Raw genomic sequence first — 22402 nt, 5'->3', positions numbered from 1 at the left:
AATACATTTTCATGTAGCCCCGAAGCCCCCTGCCCCCTTGGCTAACTTTATTGCCTCCCCCAGTTTGGGGGCTAGCCAAGACGCAGGAGAGTGAGTCAAATAGTCTAGAAAATGAAAGAGAAACCGGGATTCGGTTCTGTGCTCCGATCCCGATCGCGTTGGTTAGTCTGTAAGCACTACTTTTATTAATGAGTTTCGCATTAGTAAAGCACCACGGTGTGCATGTGTGTCGACACTTCACCCATGAGGTACGTGGCAAGCAATTGTTGACACAATCCACACTTTGCGTCTTTTTCAATATATTTATTACGAAGTGCAGGACCTTTCCAAGGGATTTTGCACACTACATACATTCACTCCAAAAATAAAACATGTAGTTAAAAACATTGCCATTTACAACGTCAATAGCTCTAACTCACAAATGCGAGACCTATTTGCATTGCATATGCTTGTTTTTAAGGTATTGAAATCACTTGAAACACTGAAAAAAACCACCAGAATTTACCAAAAATAGAAACTGAAAACAGAAAATCCTAATTGTGTCTTTTCATTGATAAGGCTTGTGGATTCAACATCTCATGGCAAATGATTAGCGGGTTCAAGAACCCATAAAGCCCGACTCTAGCTCTAGGCTGTCATTACCTACCTTGACCTCTTCTTTTCTTGCATGTCTTGAACCCATGGAGCTCGACTCTAACCTGTAGGTTTCACCACTATGCCATGACTTCTTAATTAATGCAGTAACTAATGCATAAATTCCTGCCTCAAGTCCTGTGCTATTCCACACCACCTACCTCACAGCTTGAATTGTAACCCATCCATTCATAGCTAGAGTACAGAGTAACTTCTACTATACTCCAAGTTTTCTTCACAGCTAGAAAGTCAGCACTAGGCTAACCAACGCCTCCACCCTAACAGTAAAGGTGAGTACACATGGACTTATAACTTATCCTTCAAAACCAAGTCTAGAGCCATGGACCTCAGAATCTCAATTGAGCTCTCACTGCTGGTTACACCTCCTCTCTCTGTCCAATTAAAAAACCACAGACTTCTGTCTCTAGCCCACACACTCACACTACTTGCCCACACCACTTCCTTTAAAACCCTGAGATGCTTTCGCCACCACCCCACACATTTTCTTTGAAGCGCTCACAATTATGCCACAGTCTGTCCAAACTCTTGCAATTTGGCCACAATTTCTCCCTCAGGGCAAGAAAAAAGAAGGCTCTATCGGAGTGCATAGGCAAAAGCTCCAGCAGTGGTAAACAAATATTCACAATCATCAAAGACTTAACTTCACCAGCCGCCACTACTAACTGCATCACACCCTCGCAAGAATTAGGTGACAACTTCTCAGAATTATTCAGCGACAAAATCAAAGCCATATACAAAATCCCTCAACTGGACTTGTTCCTTCCCATAGGAAGAACAAAAGAGTTAACATGCAACCCTACACATTGAAGGCCAAGAACCTCATATCTGGAATGCCCCAAGGATCATCCCTTATTCCAATGTTATTCAACATTTACATGACTCCAATAGCAGACCTCATCAGATCCTCAAAATACTGTCCTAAGCATAGGATACTCAACTTACTCTCTCTGTCTAACAAGGCCCCTATTACAAAAACAACATTGCCACATGCATGACCGCAGTAACCACAAGGATAAAAAAAACAACTGCCTCAAACTAAACACAGACAAAACTGAAGTAGTGATCTTTGGAAGGAAAGCCTCTGCCGAGATCTATAACTGTTGTCCAATTAATCTCTGACCTTCACCCACACCCTCCACAAATGCAAGAATTCTTGGAAGCATCCTAGACAACAAGCTCAACATCACAGCCCAAATAGGCGCAGTGACCGCCTCCTGCTACCACATCCTTAGGATGCTACAAAAGATCTTCAAACGGCTACCTGGGAACACTAGGAAAACAGTTACACAGGCCTTGTATGCCAGCCGAGTCTATCACGGCAACACACTCTACACAGGAATCACTGAGAAGCTCCTGAACTAGCTCCACACTGTTCAAAACACCACAGCAAGACTCATACTCAATCTACCTTATTGCAACCACATCACCCGACTCCTCAGAGAACTGCACTAGCTCACAATCCACTTAATTACCCAGATCAAACTACTCACCCACACATACAAAGTACTATACAACAGCCCTGCACACAATAACCGCATACATTTCTAACCACATCCCCAAGCTAGACCTTTGGCTGAATCACCTCACAGCCTTCAATTGCACCCCCTCATCATAGACTAAGCCAAATCTCTCAGAATCACCCTGGACAAGCACCTGAATATGAAAAATCATATCAGCAATGTATGTAAGGGAGCTAACCACTTGATGAGGACCCTGAGAAACATCAAACAATTCCTGCCACAAAAGGATTTCAAGCAGGTGGTCCAAGAACTGGTCTTGCCGAGGCTAGACTACGGCAGTGCTACGCTCTGTGACCTTCCCAAATACACCCTTGCTCCACTAAGGGCATCACTGAAAGCTGCGGCCAGACTGGTCACAGGTACCAAATGAAATGAGCACATATCCCCAGTCCTAAATTCTCTCAAATGTTCACCCTATGGAGCTCGAATTCAATTAAAGATTGCCGTTCTGGAGCACAAAGCCCTGCATTTCAAAACTTCCAGGTACCTAGCACAAAAGCTTGAATTATCCTGTGGTGGGAGAGCCTCAAGAAGCGCTAACACTTTCCTCCTGAAACCACTCATTCTTAGCAAAAAGAGAACTTGTCACCGAGCCTTCTCTGGCGCTGCCCCAAAGATATGGAACTCTCTTCCACCAGACGTACGCAGAATCTCCTCAACAACTGCTTGCAAACAAAATTCCTACCTTAATCTGGGCTAGGTTCACTGGCTCGAAATCATTGATCCTATAACCATTGTTCCATCATGTGATGCTGCTCTTCTTTACCGCATTACGTGTCCCCTTTGTAGCCCGCTATATACCTGTTTATTGTATTACTCTCCTTTGTGTCATTTGTCTGTGAATCATGCGATTATTCATGTTCTGTATTCTTACTTGATGTCGATATTGGGTTCATGACCTTCCTTCCACCCTTTTGTAAAGCGCTCTGATATCCTTCGGGGTCTTGTTCGCGCTATATAAAACTTTATACATAAATAAATAAATACAAATTAAATACATACCTCCCAGGCGCCTCACTGGCACGCATTCCCTGTATCCGCAAATCCATAGCCGGAGCCCGTTTCTTTTCATATCTCTCCGCCAAAACATGGAACAACCTCCCTCACCACATCCAAGCTTCCTCTTTGCTTCTCGGGTTCTGCAAGAAGCTGAAAATATGGCACTTTGATTAACCTCAGCAGACGACAGCTGCTTGCCCACCTGCAAAGCACCCAAAAACCCTCATGGGGGATTGGCGTACTAAACAAATAAAAATAGCATAACATGGCATGGCAAGGATTGGAACCATTGGTTGACTAGCTACTCCCTCACACCACTTGCTCACTAGCTACTCTCCCAAGGTCTTGCTAGCTGTTGCCACTAGCCAATACCTCTTCAAAACCCTGAGGTTCTTTCACCAACAATTCACTCTTCTTCCTTAAAAGCCGTGAGGAGTTCATTCTACAAGACTACATCTCTCAGCACACACCAGGTCTAAAATCATTGGACTCTCCCTATCAGCCTTACGTTAAAGAGCTCTCAAGTCTAGCCTACGCATCATCCTCCAAAGAACTCTTGCCACCAGCCCACATCTCTTCTTTTTAGGTCATAACGAACTTGTGTCCTTAAACCACACGTCCTCCCTCACAATCAGAATTATAACTAGGGGACTCCTGTCTTAAGGCCTGGGATGCCACCACCACACAATACCTTCAAAGTTTTCAGCATCTCTAGCCACTAGCCCGCACTGATTCTTCACAGTAGAACTAAAACCAGTGGACCAAAGTATCTAGGCCGGCGCTCTCCACTTGCTCATGCCTTCCTCCCTCAAACCCCAGAGGATCTCTTACCACTAGCCCCACATCATCCCTGAGGAGCTCTTTCCATTAGCCCACACATATTCCCTCACAGCTAGGGTTAGAACCATGGGACTCCTGCTTATTCCCTAAACTCCCAGCACTAGCCCACACCTCTTCCCTCATAGTTCATAGGAGCCCTAGGACATTAGCTCACACTTTCTACCTTACACCCCGTTGAACCTGTGGGTTCCTCTCTGTAACCCTGTGCATAGCTCTTCCCTCAAAACCCTGAGGAGCTCCTGCCCTTCTTCTCTCTCACAGTAAAGAATAGAACCCGTGGACGTCTGTATTCTTACCTGAGCTCCCACCACCAGTCCATATCTCTTCCTGCAAAATCACAAGTCGCTCTTGCCACTTCCACTCCTCCTTACTCTGGGGATTAGAACCAGATGACTTACGCATACAGGCCTGAGTTCCCATGACTAGTGCCCCTTTTCTTCCTTACTGCATAGTCAAAAAATCACAGATTCCCTTCTCTATCCCTAGGTTTGTCCTTAGATCACCCATGTTTATTCACAGGCAGATACAAAGGGTGCCTTCCTGATTATCTTCTTCTTGTTTTCCTAGGATTCTGTATTGCGGAACCAATTAGAGTGAAGGTTTTCCAGCCTTTTCATATTTACCTGCCTCTCCCCTATTCTGTCAAGCGTTTTGAACAGCTAGAGATTCGCCCAACCCTCTACAACTATGTTGAGCAGGATCTGGAGGTAAGCAAACATGAGGGTAATCTAACTAGAAGTGACAAGCTATTCCACATTAGTATCAACTACAGAATATTATGCTACCAGAATGTAGTAGAAAAAATATCAACAAAGTAATTATATATAGGTAAGTTCAGGATTACTTAACTCCTCTGCAGACATAGTCAGTTGCTGAGCTGGTCTGAAGACCAAGCCAGTCAGCATAGAAGGTGAGGATCATTCCTGCAGCAAGGTGGTGTCATAATTATAAATTTACATATTGCTATGACTGCACTGACCACCCTGGAAGCTGAATACTAGCCATCATCTCTGGAAACCTCGCACGGCCTCAGGTGAATATACATTAACTGCAAACTGATTGGTCTCATGATTTTCCCAAACCAAACCTCCATCCGTTCCACATAGATGAAGCACCCAGTGAGAAACAAAGAGTTTACTTATCAAGCAGGTGTGCCTCAAAGGTCAAAGTGGCTGGGCCATAGACAGGCTTGAAATCAACGTTCTCCAAGTCCTGCAGGTCAAGTCAGTCAACAAATCTCCTGACAAGGTCATCTCTGTTTACCAGTACATCTCCTTCTAAGCTCATAGGGAGCAGTAGCTGTCCTTGTTGGTTCAGCGCACATGAACGTCAAACACTTCAGGTCGCATACCCTGCTCCATCACTCTGTACTGATGGTTGCCTTAGGCACTGTCACCTCTGTATCAGAGTCTCACTACTCTTGAATAATTCCATGTTTAGTATTTAGTAGCAACATTCTCTTGAAGGTCAACCAATAACAGTGCTGTATGTTTCCTGTTTACACGCTTTGGTCTCTGCTGGCAACCTTTTAATTAGGTCCAGGTGTCTTTGGGAAGGACAGAAGGACTCTGCAGCCAAGCCACGTCAGGTCCGGAGAAAAAATACAAGGTGCTGGTGCCCCAAAATTCTGCAGTTGCAGTGCCCTTTTCCATCGTGCCCATGACGAAGGTGAACATCCCCGTCACTGTGTTGGCTCAAGGACCACTTGGCGGTGGAGATAAAATCACGAAGTTCCTAAAAATTGTGGTGAGTAACTCTCAGTAGTCTGCTTTTTTATCCCTCTGTGTCTTTTTTATCTTGTCTCTTTGAATCCCCTCACAATCCTCAGTACATTTTCCAGTACTTCCTCATTCACAAAGAGTAATGAGGTGAGCGGGTGTAGTGTCTCACGTTTAGATGTCTCCTAATGGTTAAGTTACGATGTGGCACAATGGCTAGTTCGAGATGTGGATTAGTTGGTAAGATGAGATGTGGCCTTGGCATCAAGCTGACATGAGATCTACTGGCCTACTTGAAATGTTGTCCAGAGGCCACAGTGGTATGAGTTACAGTGGCTATGTCTTAACTTGGCCTTGTTGCTACGTTATGATATGAACTGGTAGCTGATTATGAGATGTGGTCTAGATGTTATGTTACAATGAGCTCTAGTGCTCGTGTAAAGTTGCAATAGGGTCTAGTGCCCGGATTGAGGCATGGTATAGATGCCAAGTTCAGATGTGAAGGGGTGGACAAGTTTGTTATGCTCTACTGACCTAGTGGCTTTGTTGATATGTAGTTTAGCAAGTTATCATGTGATTTAGTGGTAGGCTGGGATACATATAAACCCGTCTGGCTTGGTAGCAAAGTGGAGAAGATAGCTGGTGGCAAACACAATCGCTCAGTGGTATGTAAGCAAGTGATTCTCAAAATAAAGCCTGAAATCAGCTGCCAGATTCCTAGATATTTGATTGCAAGTGTGCCTTGATTCCCTACATCACCAAAATTGAGAGTGCCTAAAAAGCAGACCACATCCAGTATTAAATTCTGTGTAATTTAGAACATGCAGGTCTGCACCTAGAGGTGTCTAATTCAGTTTTCTCTAGTCTAGTCCTCTATATTCCCCAGATCTCTTCCTGGACAGTCCACATTATCAGTTTCTCTACCTCCTTTCTCAATCTCTCTGTCTCACTCCATCTCGCCAGTATCCTATGGTTTCTTTCCTTTTTTGGCAGAGAGAGGGAGTAACTAAACTTGAAGAACAAACATACAATCTTGACACCAATGGTAAGTATGATTCCTCATGTCCAAAGGTTGGTGTTTCTGTGCTGGTCCTAGAGTACATTGTTTTTGGTTGTTGATACTCTTTTCAGTGCCTCTGTACATTGTCCAGCATGATGAGAATTTTCCTTTGGGAACCTATGGGCCACTTTCAGGTGGGAACGTTAAGGACTGGATATTGGTAAGATGCATTACAGCCTATAGGAGGAGTGTAGATCTTTAGATCCAGGATGTTTGCATAAGATTGTTCTGGATGGTGGTAGAGTACTGGATGTTTGAAAAATATTTACGGTTGGCTGGAAAACCTGTTCAACACCGGTTGAGAATCTGCTGGTCACAGGTTTCAATCCAAGAGCCTTTTAGCCTTTTACGGTGGATAAAAGAAGTGATCAGCAATTGAGTAACAATAATACTAATTAATAATCACTGCAAGGAACAATTTGGTGTGTGGTGTGCCCTACACAATTGGTCAATATTGTGCTTAGGTGAAGACCTCTAAAGGCATTATATGCTACAAAAGGCTGGTTTAGGGATCCAGGCTTAAATATGTTGTAGCAGTTTTGTGTTTCCTTGCAGATTATATGGAAAAAATGGTCTCTGGGTTGGGTAGGGAATTTTAGTCTTCTAAAGCCCAGTTGAGTTATATCCAAAGGTGACTCTTCTTCTGTTAGGACATTAACTAAGAAAATGCCTGACATCCTAGTCCTTATTTCTTAATTAGAGCACACACTTTGTTATCAAAACTCCCCCGGAAATGCACACATCCAGTAGAAGGGAGGGATGACTATTAATGTCATGTTTAATGAAAAACAACTATTGAGAAACTATGAGAAAACACAAAAAACTGTAACATGAATAAGTTATGGTATTTGGCCTGGTCTAATGATAAAAGTATTATTCATATCAAACAAAATAGTCTAAAGTGGATACACCCATAATAATTCTAATTTGAAATTATTCTAATTTCCCAGTTCTGCTCACGCTTCATTCTTCTCTGGGCACCCTGTGACATCAAATGCCATTCCCTTGTCAGATTCCAGAAGGTTACAGAAAAAAAAGCTCTATTGAGTCTAATGTTTATAATATTAAACACATGTACTACTAATAACTAAATATTATTACCATCTATATTAAAATAATTGTAAACCCTGAGGCAGTCTCCTTCAAGAATCACAAAGTGAAATGACTAGCTGTTCTAAAACAGAATAACACCTGGTGTAATGTATTGTGGAACATGTAAAACAAATTCAATACTTCATGACTTGCCCAATGATATTGCTGTCTATCCCATAATAAATTAACCCCTGGAGCAATGTGTGTTAGTTAATGTAAAAAACACGCAATATTGATATCAAGAGTTGGTAAATAATTACCCAGTCTATCCAATAATATGGTCCCCTGTTATTCATTATGTTGTGTAAATTATAAAGTGCAAGCAACACCTTCTTCAAGAATTGCTTAATAATACTTTCTCGTGACATAAAATAGAGTAAACCCAGACACGGTGTGCTGTGTAAAATCTATAATGTTTATCCTAAATTGAAGTCCTTACCTTTGGTACTCTTTTCAGTTTTCCTAAAGATCTCACATTTGTATATTGAACCAGCAGAAAGAAGTTTCGTTGTTTTTGGTTTTGGTCTGCTTCAACCTTGTTTGTGTCCGCCTCTCACTGTCTTCTTTTTCACTCCTCTGTCTGTTCCTATCGCAGATTTACAGGGCAGGGCATTTGAGATTCCCGGGGCAGAGCCGTCAAATTTGATCCCCGAAGGAGATGTTAGAATAAGCGTGCGGGTCAGCGGTAAGTCCAGACCTCAGTTGTTATCCTGTTGCCTCAAATACCGCAAATTGTAGATTTGTCTTAGGTTAAAAATGCCTGTTCTGGCCATTTGAAGAACCCCCCATTGTCCAGGTTAGGATGGTTAGGAAGGACAAGGATATTTTGGACTAATTTCTAATTACTTCTTAAAATAGGTTTGCTCTGTCAGTGCCACAATTCACCAAACAACTACCACTGCAGTATTCAAAACGCTCTCCTGAAAAACATATGTGCCTTTTCCTTTTTAAACATTGACAGTGTAATAGGATTTTGTGACCACTTTGTAAAAAAGGTTATATAAGTTGGAAAGTGGCAATGCCAAAGGAAGACTCCATGTATTGTTACATTCTAAAAAGCAGTCCTTAGAGGGCAGAAAAGCAACATAAATATGCGTCTTTAAAGGAAGCTTTTCAATTGTGTGTTAGAAATCTTCAGTGTTCTCCAGTATTAGATCCTTCATAGATTCACATGCTTGAATCATCCGCGTCATCGTCGTGGGAGTCCCACGATATACATAGAAAAGAAGTAGGTAAAATTACTATAGGCTACCATGCAATGAAAAGTCAGTGCAATAGCCTATCCACATTCTTTTGTAAAGGCTTGATTCCTCAGATTTTCTACCGCACGTCGTGTGAAAGCGTGTCTCCCTGAGCTCTGCTCAGTTTTCTCTGTTTTTCAAGTTTTGTAGCAGAGTTTGTCTTAAAAAATGTCTGAATCTTCAAAGAAAGGACTCTTTAGGTCATGTGGATTATGTGGTAAAAAGAGACTACATGCTGAGGTTCCACATAAGAACTGCATCTACTACCTTTACCCTCAACACAAGGTATAAGACTGCAAAATCTGTAGAACCTTCTCTACAAAGCTCCTCAAGGACAGGGAGGGTAGATTATTAATTTGGCTTCAATAACTTAAATCAAAATCTGGTGTTCTTTCTGAGGATGAGGAGATCTCTACCTCACTGGCCTTAAAGGAAACACCTAAAAGGAGAGAGAGATCTCTTGATTCTCCTGAAGTTTCCAAGAAAAAGACATCAGAAAGGTCTCGTCATGAGGAGGAAGGTACCTCACCAAAAGGAAAGCTTCCATTTCCTACTGTTGAGAAAAGCCATAAAAAAGACAAATATTCTTTGATCCATTCAATGAAGATCTCTGTCTCAAAGAACCTTGTACCACTGACAGCGTTATATTCAGAATCCCCGTCGACGAAAAAACCATCTTCTAAACAAGATTCTTCTTCCTCATCGTCGAAAAAATCTCCATCGCCGATGACAGACTCTACGACAGTCCCATCGACAACACTTCCGGTGATGACGATTGCTGTACCGCCATCGACCTCATTGTCGACGGCAACACTGACGATGACTACTTCAACCTTTTTGTCAGCAACCTCGTCGGAGACGGTGAATCTCGTCGACGATACCTACGACGGCTTCAGCTTACTCTATCATGTCCTCGTCGACGACGCAGACACCGTTTCCGTCAATGAGCTGACAACGATGTACCCCACTCGTGGTCGTAAGCGTCCATCTTCCTTGCAGCTTACGCCAGTGTATCCGTCGACGACGTTCTCATCGACAACACCGTCGACGAGGCAATTTTTGCAAAATCCTGCGATAGTGTCTCCTGTACCTCCTTCATGTTTGGATTGGCTGACAGTCCTTCTCAATTACATGTAAAGTATCAGGAGGATGATGACGAGGATTATGGAGGATATTATCAACAGGAATATCACCCTCCTCATGCAAAAATCCAATATATGGAGCCAGTTTCTGAACCTATGGTCCACTTTCCTGTCGCATTGGTTCAAGACCTTCAGGAATTATTAAGAGATTATCGTACACGTTTTCCATCAGCACCTGTTCCTCCACCTCCTCCGCCACCACCGCCTGTTGAATCACCACCTCGTACCTCAATACCTGTGTCTGCATCCTCCCTGGTGGGAGATACTAGTTGGCCGCAACAACATCCAGATACCTCAGATGAGGGAGAAGTTGAGGATAATCAGCCTCAAAAGGAAGGTCAAACAGGAGAGGAATGGGATGACTATGTCATATCTATGCAAAAACAACAGTTGATGGACAGAATGTAGAACAATTTCATACATTCACCCCAGTACAGAGATCTGGGCCTAAATCCATTGTTTTTTTGCTCACCATGCCGTTCCAGTTTGAACCCAGCCATATGCAAATCAGTCTTGACCCTGTGCCTCATGGGAACAGTCCAGCCCGAACTGCCAAGCCAGGTTCTCCCTGGACTGGAAACAAGCATCCTAGGACAGGTTTCGGGTTTCACCCCTCTTCAGCCAGGATAGCTTGATTCCAGTGGCATGGAGAGCACGGGACCCACGTCTGGGCATCCCCTACCCACTCGGGGTGACAAATGCAAAAACAACAGTTGATGGACAGAATGTAGAACAATGTCATACATTCACCCCAGTACAGAGATCTGGGCCTAAATCCATCTGGACTGTTCCCATGAGGCACAGGGTCAAGACTGATTTGCATTTGGCCATGTTTGAACTGGGGTGGCGTGGTGAGCAAAATAACGATGGATTAAACCCAGATCTGTGACTGGGGGTGAATGTTTTGCCAATGTGCAACATTCCGTCCATCATCTTGTGTGTTTTGCTATGTCATATCTACACCAGTGTCTCCATCTCCACAGATGATAGAGTCTCCACCAGAAGACATCAGCTGCTTTCATGGTTTAATTGAGAGAGCAGCATCATGTTTTCAACTATCCCTAACAGTAAAGCAATCAGACTGCTTTCTTTATGATTTTAAAGACTTATATAGAAAATCGGTTAGGTCTATACCTATTTTTGACCACATATGGGAAGAGGGACTAAAAGTAATGAGGACACCAGCCACAGTTATCCCTGTCTTGCCCAGAATTGACAAGAAATACAAGGCTCCGGATGATGCTCCAGCGTGTCTAATAAGTCATCCTAAGCCTGACTCTGTTATCTCTCAGGCCGCACAACGGAGATCGAGGAACGCTCTACCAGCCATTACTGCTCCAACTGACAGGGAAGGGAGGCGCTCGGATAATATTGGGAAAAGGTTCACAACCACATCAGGAGCAACTGTTCGAGCTGCTAACGCTCTTGCGATTTTAGCCAGGTACGATCGACAGATGTGGTCGGTCATTGCCCAATTTTTAGAATTCCTTCCGGAAGACAAGAAAATGGAAGCTAGAAAAATCCTGCTTGAAGGAGAAAGGTCAACTTCCGAGATTATTGATGCTTAAATGGATATTGCTTCTTTGGCTTTCCGTCAGCTTGCTGGAGCCGCTGTCCTGAGACGCCAGGGTTGGCTGAAGGCAACTATGTTCTGCCCTGAAGTTCAAAGCAAGATATTGGAAATGCCATTTGATGGTGAATCAAGCATATCGATGACACTTTGCTGACCATCAAAACAGATACAGACAGGGCTACGGCTCTAGGAACGCTCCAATACAGAAAGACCCTCTTTCGTGGAGCCCGGGGCAGAGGAAATTATTCTTTTCGAGGAGGTTATCAAAGATACCAGCCTCAAACCTACACCTCTTACCGGCCATCCTACCAGCAGCAACAGCAATATCATGCACCGCCACAGACTGCCTACTCCAGACAGCCTAGATGAAAACAACAGGCTCAGCCCAGAGATTTGGGCCGTAAACAGTGACAACGCTTTGCCTCCTGCCGCACCTCAGTATTCTCTGAAGAAAACCCTTCTCTCAAATTTTTTGCATCATTGGGAAGAAATAACATCAGACAAATGGGTCCTAGATATAATAAGGTATGGCCATACCCTAGAGTTTACCACAACGCCACCTCATCACCCACCTCAAAGATCAAAGCCACCCCATCTTCAGTTATTAAAGAAGGAGGCTTTGATAATGCTTCAAAAAAGAGCAATAGAACGTGTTCCACGCTTTCAAAAAGGAAAATGTTTCTACTCTTGCTTTTTCCTGATAAAAAAGAAGTTGGGGGAATGGCGTCCCATTTTAGACCTCAGAAAGCTCAACAAGTACCTGCTGAAGAAATCCTTTCGCATGGTTACTCTTCAGGAGATCTTACAACTTCTGAACAATTCGTATTTCTTCGCTCAGCTCCAAGGGTTTTCACCAAGTGCCTTGCTCTCGTGGCAGCATTTCTACGGCTTAAAGGCCTACAGATCTTCCAATACCTAGACGATTGGCTGGTGAAAGCCTCCTCTCTTCATCAGGCTTCAGAAGACATCTCTTTCTGCCTGCAACTATCCCGCTCTCTAGGGCTGGCAGTCCATCTTTGAAAATCCATTCTTGCCCCTTCTCATCGACTAACATTTCTAGGAGCACTTATAGACACTCTACAAAACAAGGTATTCTGATGGATACATCTGCTTGTGGATTCCTCAACTTATGAATATCCCCTGTGCCAGCATTCGGCAGAATGTTTTCCTAGATCTCCACACCGATGGGGACGTTGGCTCCGCTCGCGACTCTGCATGACTTCACCGGAGCCATAAGAGAGCCTCGTCGGCGTGATGACGTCAGTTCCCTTTTTTCCGCACCGGCGACGCGTAACGGTTTTCTAGCACTCTCCATATTTTGTGGAGTTACTTTGTTGTTCCTTCTGTTTTAACTGTTGCTAGAAGTGATGTCATCTTCAAGGGAGTCTGGTTTTAAGCCCTGTAGGGAATGTGGGGGAAACATGTCCATCACTGACCCCTATGAAGATTGTTTATGGTGCTTGTCGTCGGATCACGACGTGGAGGACTCTACCTGTTGCAGGAAAATGAATCCTAATGCACTTAAAGAGTGAGAAGCCAAGTTGTTTCTGGCCAAGGCGAAGAAAGAAGGTAGAGGGCGTAAGCGTAATAAGTCGAAGTCGAAGTCGTCGACTTCACATACATCGAAGTCGAGAAAGCACAAGAAAAGAAGAAGACATGGATCTCGGCGCCGCTCAACGAAGGGTAAGGCTTTCAGGTCGCCTTCGCCTGCCCCTTGACGTCACCATAAGGACTTTGTATCTCCTTCACCCTCTCCTTCTCCTCGTGCAACTCCAGAGAAGTCTCCTTCGCCTAGAGGCACTCCGGCGCAGTCGACGCCGAGTCGGTTCAGGGTGTTCCATCTTCTTCTGTGCCTGAGATTGAACCGGTGGATTAGGCAGTGGATCCGATCGTTCCGACGTCGGACACTCCCCGTTTACTGGCTCGAATCCATATCCACAATTCCCGGCTCCAGGGGCGGATCTGTCGCATTTTTTAAATACTATGCATGGAGTTGTTACAAGGGCGGCTTTCCCATCTGGAGAACCTTCTGGTCCTGTGGGTCCGCTGGCATTCAACTTGGGGGTGCCCCAGCACTATGCCTAGGCACCTTTCATGCCCTTCATGCCAATGGCGCGTCATGGAAATTTCCCGCACCGAGAGTCTCAACGCCGTTGATAGAATTCTCGGCACCGTCTGGTGAGCCTTCCTCTCGGCCACATGTGGATCTCGTGCCTCCTTCGGAGCCTCCTTCGACGCTGGGTCCGGAGCAATCGGTGCCACGTACGACGCCAGCAATGCCGCGTCCGCAGATTCGTTCTCGGAGAGAGGCTCAGAGGCTTTTAGAAGAGGAGCCGTATTGTAGAGAGGAAGTAGAGGAGGGCGAGTTGGAAGAGTCTCGGGATGAATTTGAGGGAATTCAAGAGGCAAGTGGTTTAGATACCTCTCCAGAGTGGGAACTCTCTTCTACAAGGGCTTCACCTCCTCAAGAGGTAGCTCCATACCATTTGGTGATAAGGAAAGCTGCGGAGCTTTTAGATTTGCAGTTACCTACTGCCGAATATAAACCAAATTTGTTGACAGAGGTTTTGCATTCACCTTCCTCCATAGTTGAGCCTCTATTACCCTTTAATGAAGCTTTGTTGGATCCTATTCTCAAGGTTTGGCGTAAACCACTCTCTTTGCATGCCGTTTCTAAGGCTGTGGCTAGAAGGTATAGGACTGCACCAGGGGATCCAGATTTTCTCTCTTCTCATCCATCTCCAGAGAGTTTGGTGGTGCAGGCATCCTGCTCCAAGCAATCTTCAGGTGCTTTTCCACAGGCCCCAGTTGACAGGGACTCAAAGAAAATGGAACAGTCGGCTAAAAAGGTTTTCTCCTCTTCTAGCATGGCACTGAAATCGACCAATGCCACTTTTCTGTTGGGCCGTTACATACATGCTTTGATGGACTCGGCAAAACAATTGGCCCCCAAGTTACCTGATGAGGAGAGCTCAGAGATGTCAGACGCTCAGGCTGCGGCTACACAGGTTATTCAATCAGTCCTGGATATGGCTGACTCAGTAGCCAGAGTTATGGGCTCCTCCACAGCTACAAGAAGTCAGGCTTGGCTTCGTTCTTCTGGATTTTCCCGATTTCTAGGCCACTCTTGTTGATTTTCCCTTTGACGGGTCGAAGCTCTTTGGGGAAAAAGCAGATTCGGCCTTACAAAGGTTTAAGGATAGCAGAGCCATGGTGAAATCATTGGGATTGTAGACCCAGTCGAGAGGTTTAGGCTACAAGTAATATCGAGGCTTTTGGAAGGTCTTCCTTTCGCAACTTCCGTCAACCTCAGCAGCAGCAGCAAAATCCACTCTATAAATCTTATAGAGGAAGTGTCAAAGGTCGCCAACGTGGTTCTGCCCGCAATCTCATCTCCTCCTCTTCTGCTGCCCCCGCTCCCTCTGGTACTGCAGGAAAGCAGCCCTAGATCCCCCATCCTGGATCATGTGGGTCCTGTAGGGGGTCAGCTGTCTCACTTTCTGCAAGGTTAGAAATCGGTCACGACAGACCTTTGGGTTTTAAACCTTATGGAGAATGGGTACGCCCTTCCCTTTCAGGAATTTCCTCCTCTTTACCCTCCTTGCCAAGGTTTTAGTTCAGAGGACCATTTGCTTCTTCTGCAGAAGGAGGTTCTTGCATTACTACAAAAAGGTGCGATAGAGGTGGTTCCGGAGCAGGAAAGGGGTCAGGGATGCTACTCCCAGTATTTCCTGATCCCCAAAAAGGACGGCAGGTTACGTCCGATCCTGGACCTCAGGGTCTTGAATTTTTACCTAAAGCAGTAGAAATTCAAGATGCTGACCCTTGCTCAGGTTCTTCTGGCATTGCAGCAAGAGGACTGCATGGTGTCGATCGACTTACAGGATGCATATTTTCACATCCCCATTCTGAAGTCGCACAGGAATTATCTTAGTTTTACGGTTGGGTCGCAGCACTACCAGTTTGCGGTCTTCCTGTTCGGTCTTATTACTGCACCTCGAGTCTTCACAAAGGTGATGGCAGTGGTGGCAGCTCATCTCAGAAGGTCGGGGATTCCTATTTTCCCCTATCTGGACTACTGGCTGCTCAAAGCGGAGTCGCCAGAATTGGTGCTTCATAATCTGCGTGTAACATCTCAACTGTTGTTCAACTTGGGTTTTTCAATCAATGTGCCCAAATCTCACCTGGTGCCCCCTCAGCACAACCTGTTCATAGGGGCGGTACTGGACACTACTGTGTGTCGAGCATTTCCTCCTCCACAAAGAATTCTTCATTCAGGAGATGATCCCTTTATTCCAGAATGGAGCGGTTGTTCCAATTCTGAAGGTCCTTCGCCTGCTTGGTCTGTTCGCCTCCTGCATTCTGTTGGTCAACCATGCACGCTGGCACATGAGAGCGCTCCAGTGGTGTCTCCGCAGGCAGTGGTATCAGAACAACGGGGATCTCAGGGATTCAGTCAGGATCTCCAGAGAAGCTGCAGCGGATATGTCTTGGTGGAGCGTGGAGGGCAATCTGTCTCAAGGAAAGCCCTTTCATCTTCCTCCATCGGTGGCCACAGTGATAACGGATGTCTCTACCCTAGGGTGGGGTGCTCATCTGGGGGATCTGGAGATCAAGGGTCTTTGGTCTTCAGAGGAAAAATTGTCTCATATCAATCTTCTGGAATTGCGGGCGATACGTTTGGCGCTCAAGGCCTTTCTCCCTTCCCTTCGCGGTCAGTCGGTTCAAGTCCTGACGGACAACACTACCGCGATGTGGTATGTCAACAAGCAGGGAGGAGTAGGGTCGTACCGTCTCTGCAGAGAGGTATTGCGACTTTGGTCCTGGGCTTAGGACCATCGGATTTGTTTGATGGCAAATCATCTGGCTGGGCTGCTAAATGTGCGTGCGGACAGTCTCAGTCGTCCTCCTCGGGTGGACCTGTTTGCCACTTTCGCTTGCCCGTCATTCTGCAGTCTCCAGTTTCCGATGCAGGAGGCGTTGGGGGACGCGTTTCAGTTGAATTGGAGCTCTCAACTCCTCTACGCATTTCCTCCCATACCCTTGGGTTCTGAGGAAGATTCGCCAAGACCGGGCCCAAGTCATATTGATCGCCCCGGATTGGCCAAGAAGGGTGTGGTACACAGATCTACTTCACGTCTCATTGCACCGTCCGCTCCGTCTCCCTCTCAGGGAAGACCTCCTCTCGCAGACATAGGGGCAGGTTCTACACCCCCGCCTCCAGAGCCTGCACCTTCATGCCTGGAGATTGAACGGGGCAACATGAGTTCCTTCTCTCTCCCGCATGACGTGGTGGATGTTATTTTATCGGCCAGGCAACACTCCACCAAGTCCATTTACTACTACAGATGGTCAAGATTCGTTAAATGGTGTCGAGAGAGATCCATTGACCCTTTAAAGGCCCACTTGTCGAATATTCTTCAGTTTGCTCTTTCCTTGGCTCAGCAGGGTTGTGCTGTGGCTACTGTTAAAGGCTATTTGTCGACCTTATTGGCTTTTCTGTGTCTACCTGATCAGCCATCTTTATTTAAGTCTCCTATCATTTTGAAATTTATCAAACGCCTTACCAACAGTCATTCTGGTAGCCATTACCTCAGCAAGGAGGATGAGTGAGCCTCCTGCTCTTAGTTCAAAACCCCCATTTTTGACCATACATGGTCCTCAGCACTAGGGCTGCTTTTCTGCCTAAGGTAGTTACTCCTTTTCATCTGGGGCCGTCCATAACTCTTCCTGTGTTTTATCCTCCCCCTCACCCTTCCAAGGAGGAGGCGAGACTTCACCACCTGGACCCTAAAAGAGCGGTGAGCTTTTATTTGGACAGGACAAAGGACTTACGTTTGGACGATCAGCTCTTTGTGGGCTACGTTGGATGCTCAAAAGGCAAAGCTGTGCCCAAGCGCACTCTATCCAGGTGGATCATCTTGTGCATCAAGATCTGCTACACCCTTGCTGGTAAGGAACCACCTGAGGGTATTAGAGCTCATTCTACTAGGGCTAAGTCTTCCACCTCTGCTTTAGCACGAGGTGTTCCTGTGTTGGACATTTGTAAGGGCCTCCCTCCACACTTTCGCAAAGCATAATTGCTTGGATTCCGAAATGAGGAGGGAGGGCCATTTTGCACGCTCTGTCCTGCAGGACTTTTTGGTATAAGAAAGATGGACACCCTCCTCCGGAAGTGGGACTGCTGTGGGAATCTATTCATAAGGTGAGAAATCCACAGGCAGATGTATCCATCAGAAGAACAAGTTACTTACCTTTGGGAACGCTTTTTCTGGTGGATACAGTATCTGCCTGTGGATTCCTCACTGACCCACCCTCCTCCCCGTTGTCCACCTTTGTATAACTTAAAGGATGCCTTATTTGGCTTGTAGTTTTACATTGTATCTTCCTTCTATCTGGTACATTTTTATGAAATGCTGATGTTGTTTAGCTTTCCTTTTTGATTTTGTACTGTGTATATTGGTTCAAATGTTGTGTACTGTGTACACTTTGAATCTGATGTCGGTCCACCTGTTCGCCTCAGAGGCACGGAAAAAATGGGTGGAACTGATGTCATCACGCCGATGAGGCTCTCTTATGGCTCCGGTGACATCATGCAGAGTCGCGAGCAGAGCCGACGTCCTCATCAGCATGGAGAGCTAGGAAAAAATTCTGCAGAATGCTGGCGCAGGAGATATTCATAAGGTGAGGAATCTTGTTCTTCTTGTCAACAGAAAGACTGAGCACCATCATATCTCTGGCTCACGACCTTTACAGAAGAGAGTGCGCTTCTTTACATCTCCTCATATCCTTTCTCGGGATGATGTCTTCTGCCATTCTCATGGTGCCTCATGCTCGACTAAGGATGAGACCACTTCAAGAGCAGTTGGATGCCCAATGGCTTCAAATATCAGGATCATTCGACAACATAGTTCGGATAACTCCAATCATGAAGGATGCACTCCTTTGGTGGCAATCTCCTTGCAACCTCTCTCTGGGACTGTCATTCCTTTCTCCTCCTCCAGAGTTTGTTCTGACAACAGATGCATCTTTTGGAAGGTTGGGGAGCACATCTGCAAGACCTCCAAATAAGTGGCAAATGGAGTCTCTCTTTCCAAAATGCATATCAATTTTCTGGAACTACAGGCAATCTTTCTAGCCCTCCAGTCATTCCTCCCAAGGATAAGAGCATCCTCAGTCCTCATACGCACGAACACCACCACCTGCATGCATTATATGAACAAGCAGGGAGGAACAAGATCTCCGATCCTATCTTGGGAAGCTCAACAGATATGGGAATGGTCTTTACGACATCATATAGATATCAAAGCGGAGCATCTCCCAGGAATAAAGAACAACCTGGCAGACACCTTGAGCAGGTTGAATCAATCAAATCACGAGTTGGAACTCAACCAATCAATTCTCAACCACATCTTCCAAAAATGGGGAACACCCAGCTTGGATCTATTTGCTTCTCAGGGGAACCAGAAATTCTGGTTCTTTGCCAGCAGGGAACCTCAGACAGGGTCATGGGGGAATGCATTTTCGATAAGATGGTCAGGAATCTTTGCGTATGCTTTTCACCCCATACCTCCTGATCTCCAGGGTGTTGATGAAAATGAAACAGGAACCGTGCCAACTCATTCTCATTGCTCCACGTTGGCCACGTCAGCACTGGTTCACGGAGATGCGCCTGCTGTTGCAATACAATCCTTATAGCCTTCCTCCGTCAGCCACCCTGCTAACGATGAACAAGAAACAGATCCTGCTTCCGCACCCAGCTTATCTTCAATTGCATGCCTGTAACCTGAGTTCAAGGATTTAGGTATCCCTCAGGATTGTAAAGATATTTTGTCCAGGGCAAGATGCTGAGTCTACTACTAAAACATATAGGCTGAAATGGAAACGTTTTTGTTCTTGGCACCATCGCAATGATACTCACCTTCTTCACTCTTCCCCAGAAAAAAATCCCGCCTTCTCTCTGGCAAGATCAGGTCTGGTGTATCTTCAATAAGGGCACACCTCGCAGCCATCTCTCAATATAGACGGATGTCTGACGCCTCTTATCTTTGTTCTGCTCGCATCATCAAACAGTTCATGAAAGGCCTTTTCAGAACTTTTCCACCTAATAGGCCTCCTCCACCAGAATGGCGCCTTAATGTGGTCCTTTCTCAGTTAATGAAACCACCTTTTGAGCCGATCCACAAGATAGAGCTCACATTTCTCTCATGGAAAATAGCCTTGCTTCTCGCACTTACATCGGCTAGAAGAGTAAGTAAAATTCAGGTCTTCACCATTAAAGAACCTTACTTACATTTCACAAAGGATTAGTTAATGTTTCGAACAAATCCTAAATTTATTCCAAAGGTGCCATCCCAGTTTCACCTTAATGAACCTGTAATTTCATGCACTTTTTTCCCAAATCCTTCATCTCCAGATGAGAAATATCTTGACTCTTTAGATGTAAAAAGATGCCTTAAATTTTATTTACTAAAGACAAAGCATCTGCGCAGAACGGATCAACTCCTAGTTTCCTATGTACCTGTTAAACTATGATCTGCTGTTACAAAAGGGACTGTTGCACGATGGATTGCTGCCACTATTCAATTGTGCCATTCAAAGGTGGGTAACCCGCTTACAACCAAAACCAAGGTGCATTCCACAAGAGCAGTGTCTTATTCTGCTGCTCTCTTTGCTGGTGTCCCGCTGGACAAGATTTGCTGAGCCGCTACCTGGAAGAATGCTCATACTTTCACGCGGCACTATTGCCTGGATATGGCAACTTATAGCGAAGCAGCAGCAGGACAGGCCGTCCTGCGTCATCTATTTCAATAAGGTAGGCCTCTAATTTTAGAGGTATTCTTTCTTATCTGATATATATACATTTATATATATATATCTATATATTTATATATGCTTTTATGGTTGATTTGTTGTTCCGTATTATCTCATTAATGTATTTTATATTGGCATGTATGTTATAATCCACCATCCTCTAAGGTGCATTAAACATGCATGTTTATGAAACTGCTAGCTACTTTGGTTCAAGCATGTGAATCTATGAAAGATCCAATACTGGAGAAGAAAATGAGTTACTTACCTGTAACTACGGTTCTCCAGTATTGGTATCATTCATAGATTCACATGCCACCCACCCCCCTCCCCGGAGAGGTTTCCTTTATTCTCTAAGGTTTATAATGTCACACTTGTGCTGAAAAATCTGAGGAACCTACCCTCTCTTGGGATTGTTCTAGAGGGTGCCGTTGCCTGATTGGCTGTTGGTTAGTTTTGGTTCTTTTTTACAAATGAATGTGGATAGGCTATTACACTGACTTTTCATTGCCTGGTAGCCTGTGGTCATTTTATCTACTGCTTTTATATGTATACCATGGGACTGCCACTGCGAGGACTGGGATGATTCAAGCATGTGAATCTATGAAAGATACCAATACTGGAGAACCGTAGTTACAGGTAAGTAACTCATTTTCTTCCTGCAAGGATCAAGATTTGACTATTTTGTATGCTAAACACAAGTGCCATGGGGCAGACAAAGAAACAGAAAGTCGTGATGCAGAAAAAGTGACTGTATTAGTACTCGGAAGGGCAGAAATTAAATTAGCTGATGGGCTTACATAAAACCAGATACCTCTCCCACTGCCCAGGATTAAGGCTCCTTGTTGATGGTGATGTCTTTGAATGATAGATAGATAGAGGTTACAATAACGTCTAAAATCAGTGCCACTCAGTCATCTATTCATTTCACACGCTGTATAGATGAAACGCCTGTTTCCCAGACATAAGCAACCTCCCTAGTCCATTGGATATCAATAGTGTTTGCAGCATTTCTCCTCGGGTGTTTTGGTGTCATAAGTATTTTGTTCCTGTCTGCAGGGCTTGGTTACCGGTTTGTTCCATACTTCTTTACAATACCATCAGTTTCATAACCTGCCCTTCTCTCTATAATCAGAACTGCTCAATGCATTCCGTGGAATCACATCCCTTACAGACAGCAGTAACTTATGGTGCAAACTGCCCCAAAAAGCGAATGACAGAACTCCTGATGCGCAATGTTTCTTCACAGAATTTAAGCTTAAAACAATCTCCCGTAGGCAGCATTTCTTATTAAAAGTATTGAAATTCGTACAGTAGAAAGATCATGTTTGTGACTTCAAATACTTGTCTTTTTCCAACGACTGGGGCATTTGTTGCAAATCTGTAGGTCATGACATTCAGTATTAGAAATCAATTAATTGAGTGAAAAACATTATTTTTTTAAACTTTATTTACCAGTTTCATGTGCATTACAATAGATCCATCGATATTCGTTGCGTAATACATTGACAGTTTTTAGAAAACCGAAAAAAATAAGTAAAACAGCAGAGACATGTAGATTAGACAACATATGCATATTGGACTAGAATGGATAGTTCTTATATGACCTTCCATCCCACCTGTCTGAACACAAAACCTCAGTGTGAAAAACATTCTTAATTGTGAGAAATACATTCCTTTATGTATAGGTTGGTGGTACAGCAAGATTAGTTACATGACTGTACAATTAATGGATAATAAATACACACATAT

The 22402-nt window shown here is 44.7% G+C and overlaps 1 protein-coding gene across 1 annotated transcript in view; it reads left to right on the top strand.

The window, feature by feature from the left end:
• The window catches only part of LOC146869242 (complement C4-like), a 550923-nt gene that overhangs the window by 330948 nt on the left and 197573 nt on the right, over window positions 1-22402 (top strand). The window contains exons 20-23 of the mRNA XM_085646117.1: window positions 4581-4720; window positions 5550-5759; window positions 6725-6776; window positions 8479-8568. Coding sequence (XP_085502243.1) covers window positions 4581-4720; window positions 5550-5759; window positions 6725-6776; window positions 8479-8568 — 492 coding nt within the window. The remainder of the gene's footprint in view (window positions 1-4580; window positions 4721-5549; window positions 5760-6724; window positions 6777-8478; window positions 8569-22402) is intronic.

This window comes from Triturus cristatus, chromosome 1_1 (assembly GCF_964204655.1).
Source record: "Triturus cristatus chromosome 1_1, aTriCri1.1, whole genome shotgun sequence".
Lineage (NCBI taxonomy): Eukaryota > Metazoa > Chordata > Amphibia > Caudata > Salamandridae > Triturus > Triturus cristatus.
Note: the sequence above shows the minus strand (reverse complement) of the source record. Positions and strands in the feature narration are given on the sequence as shown.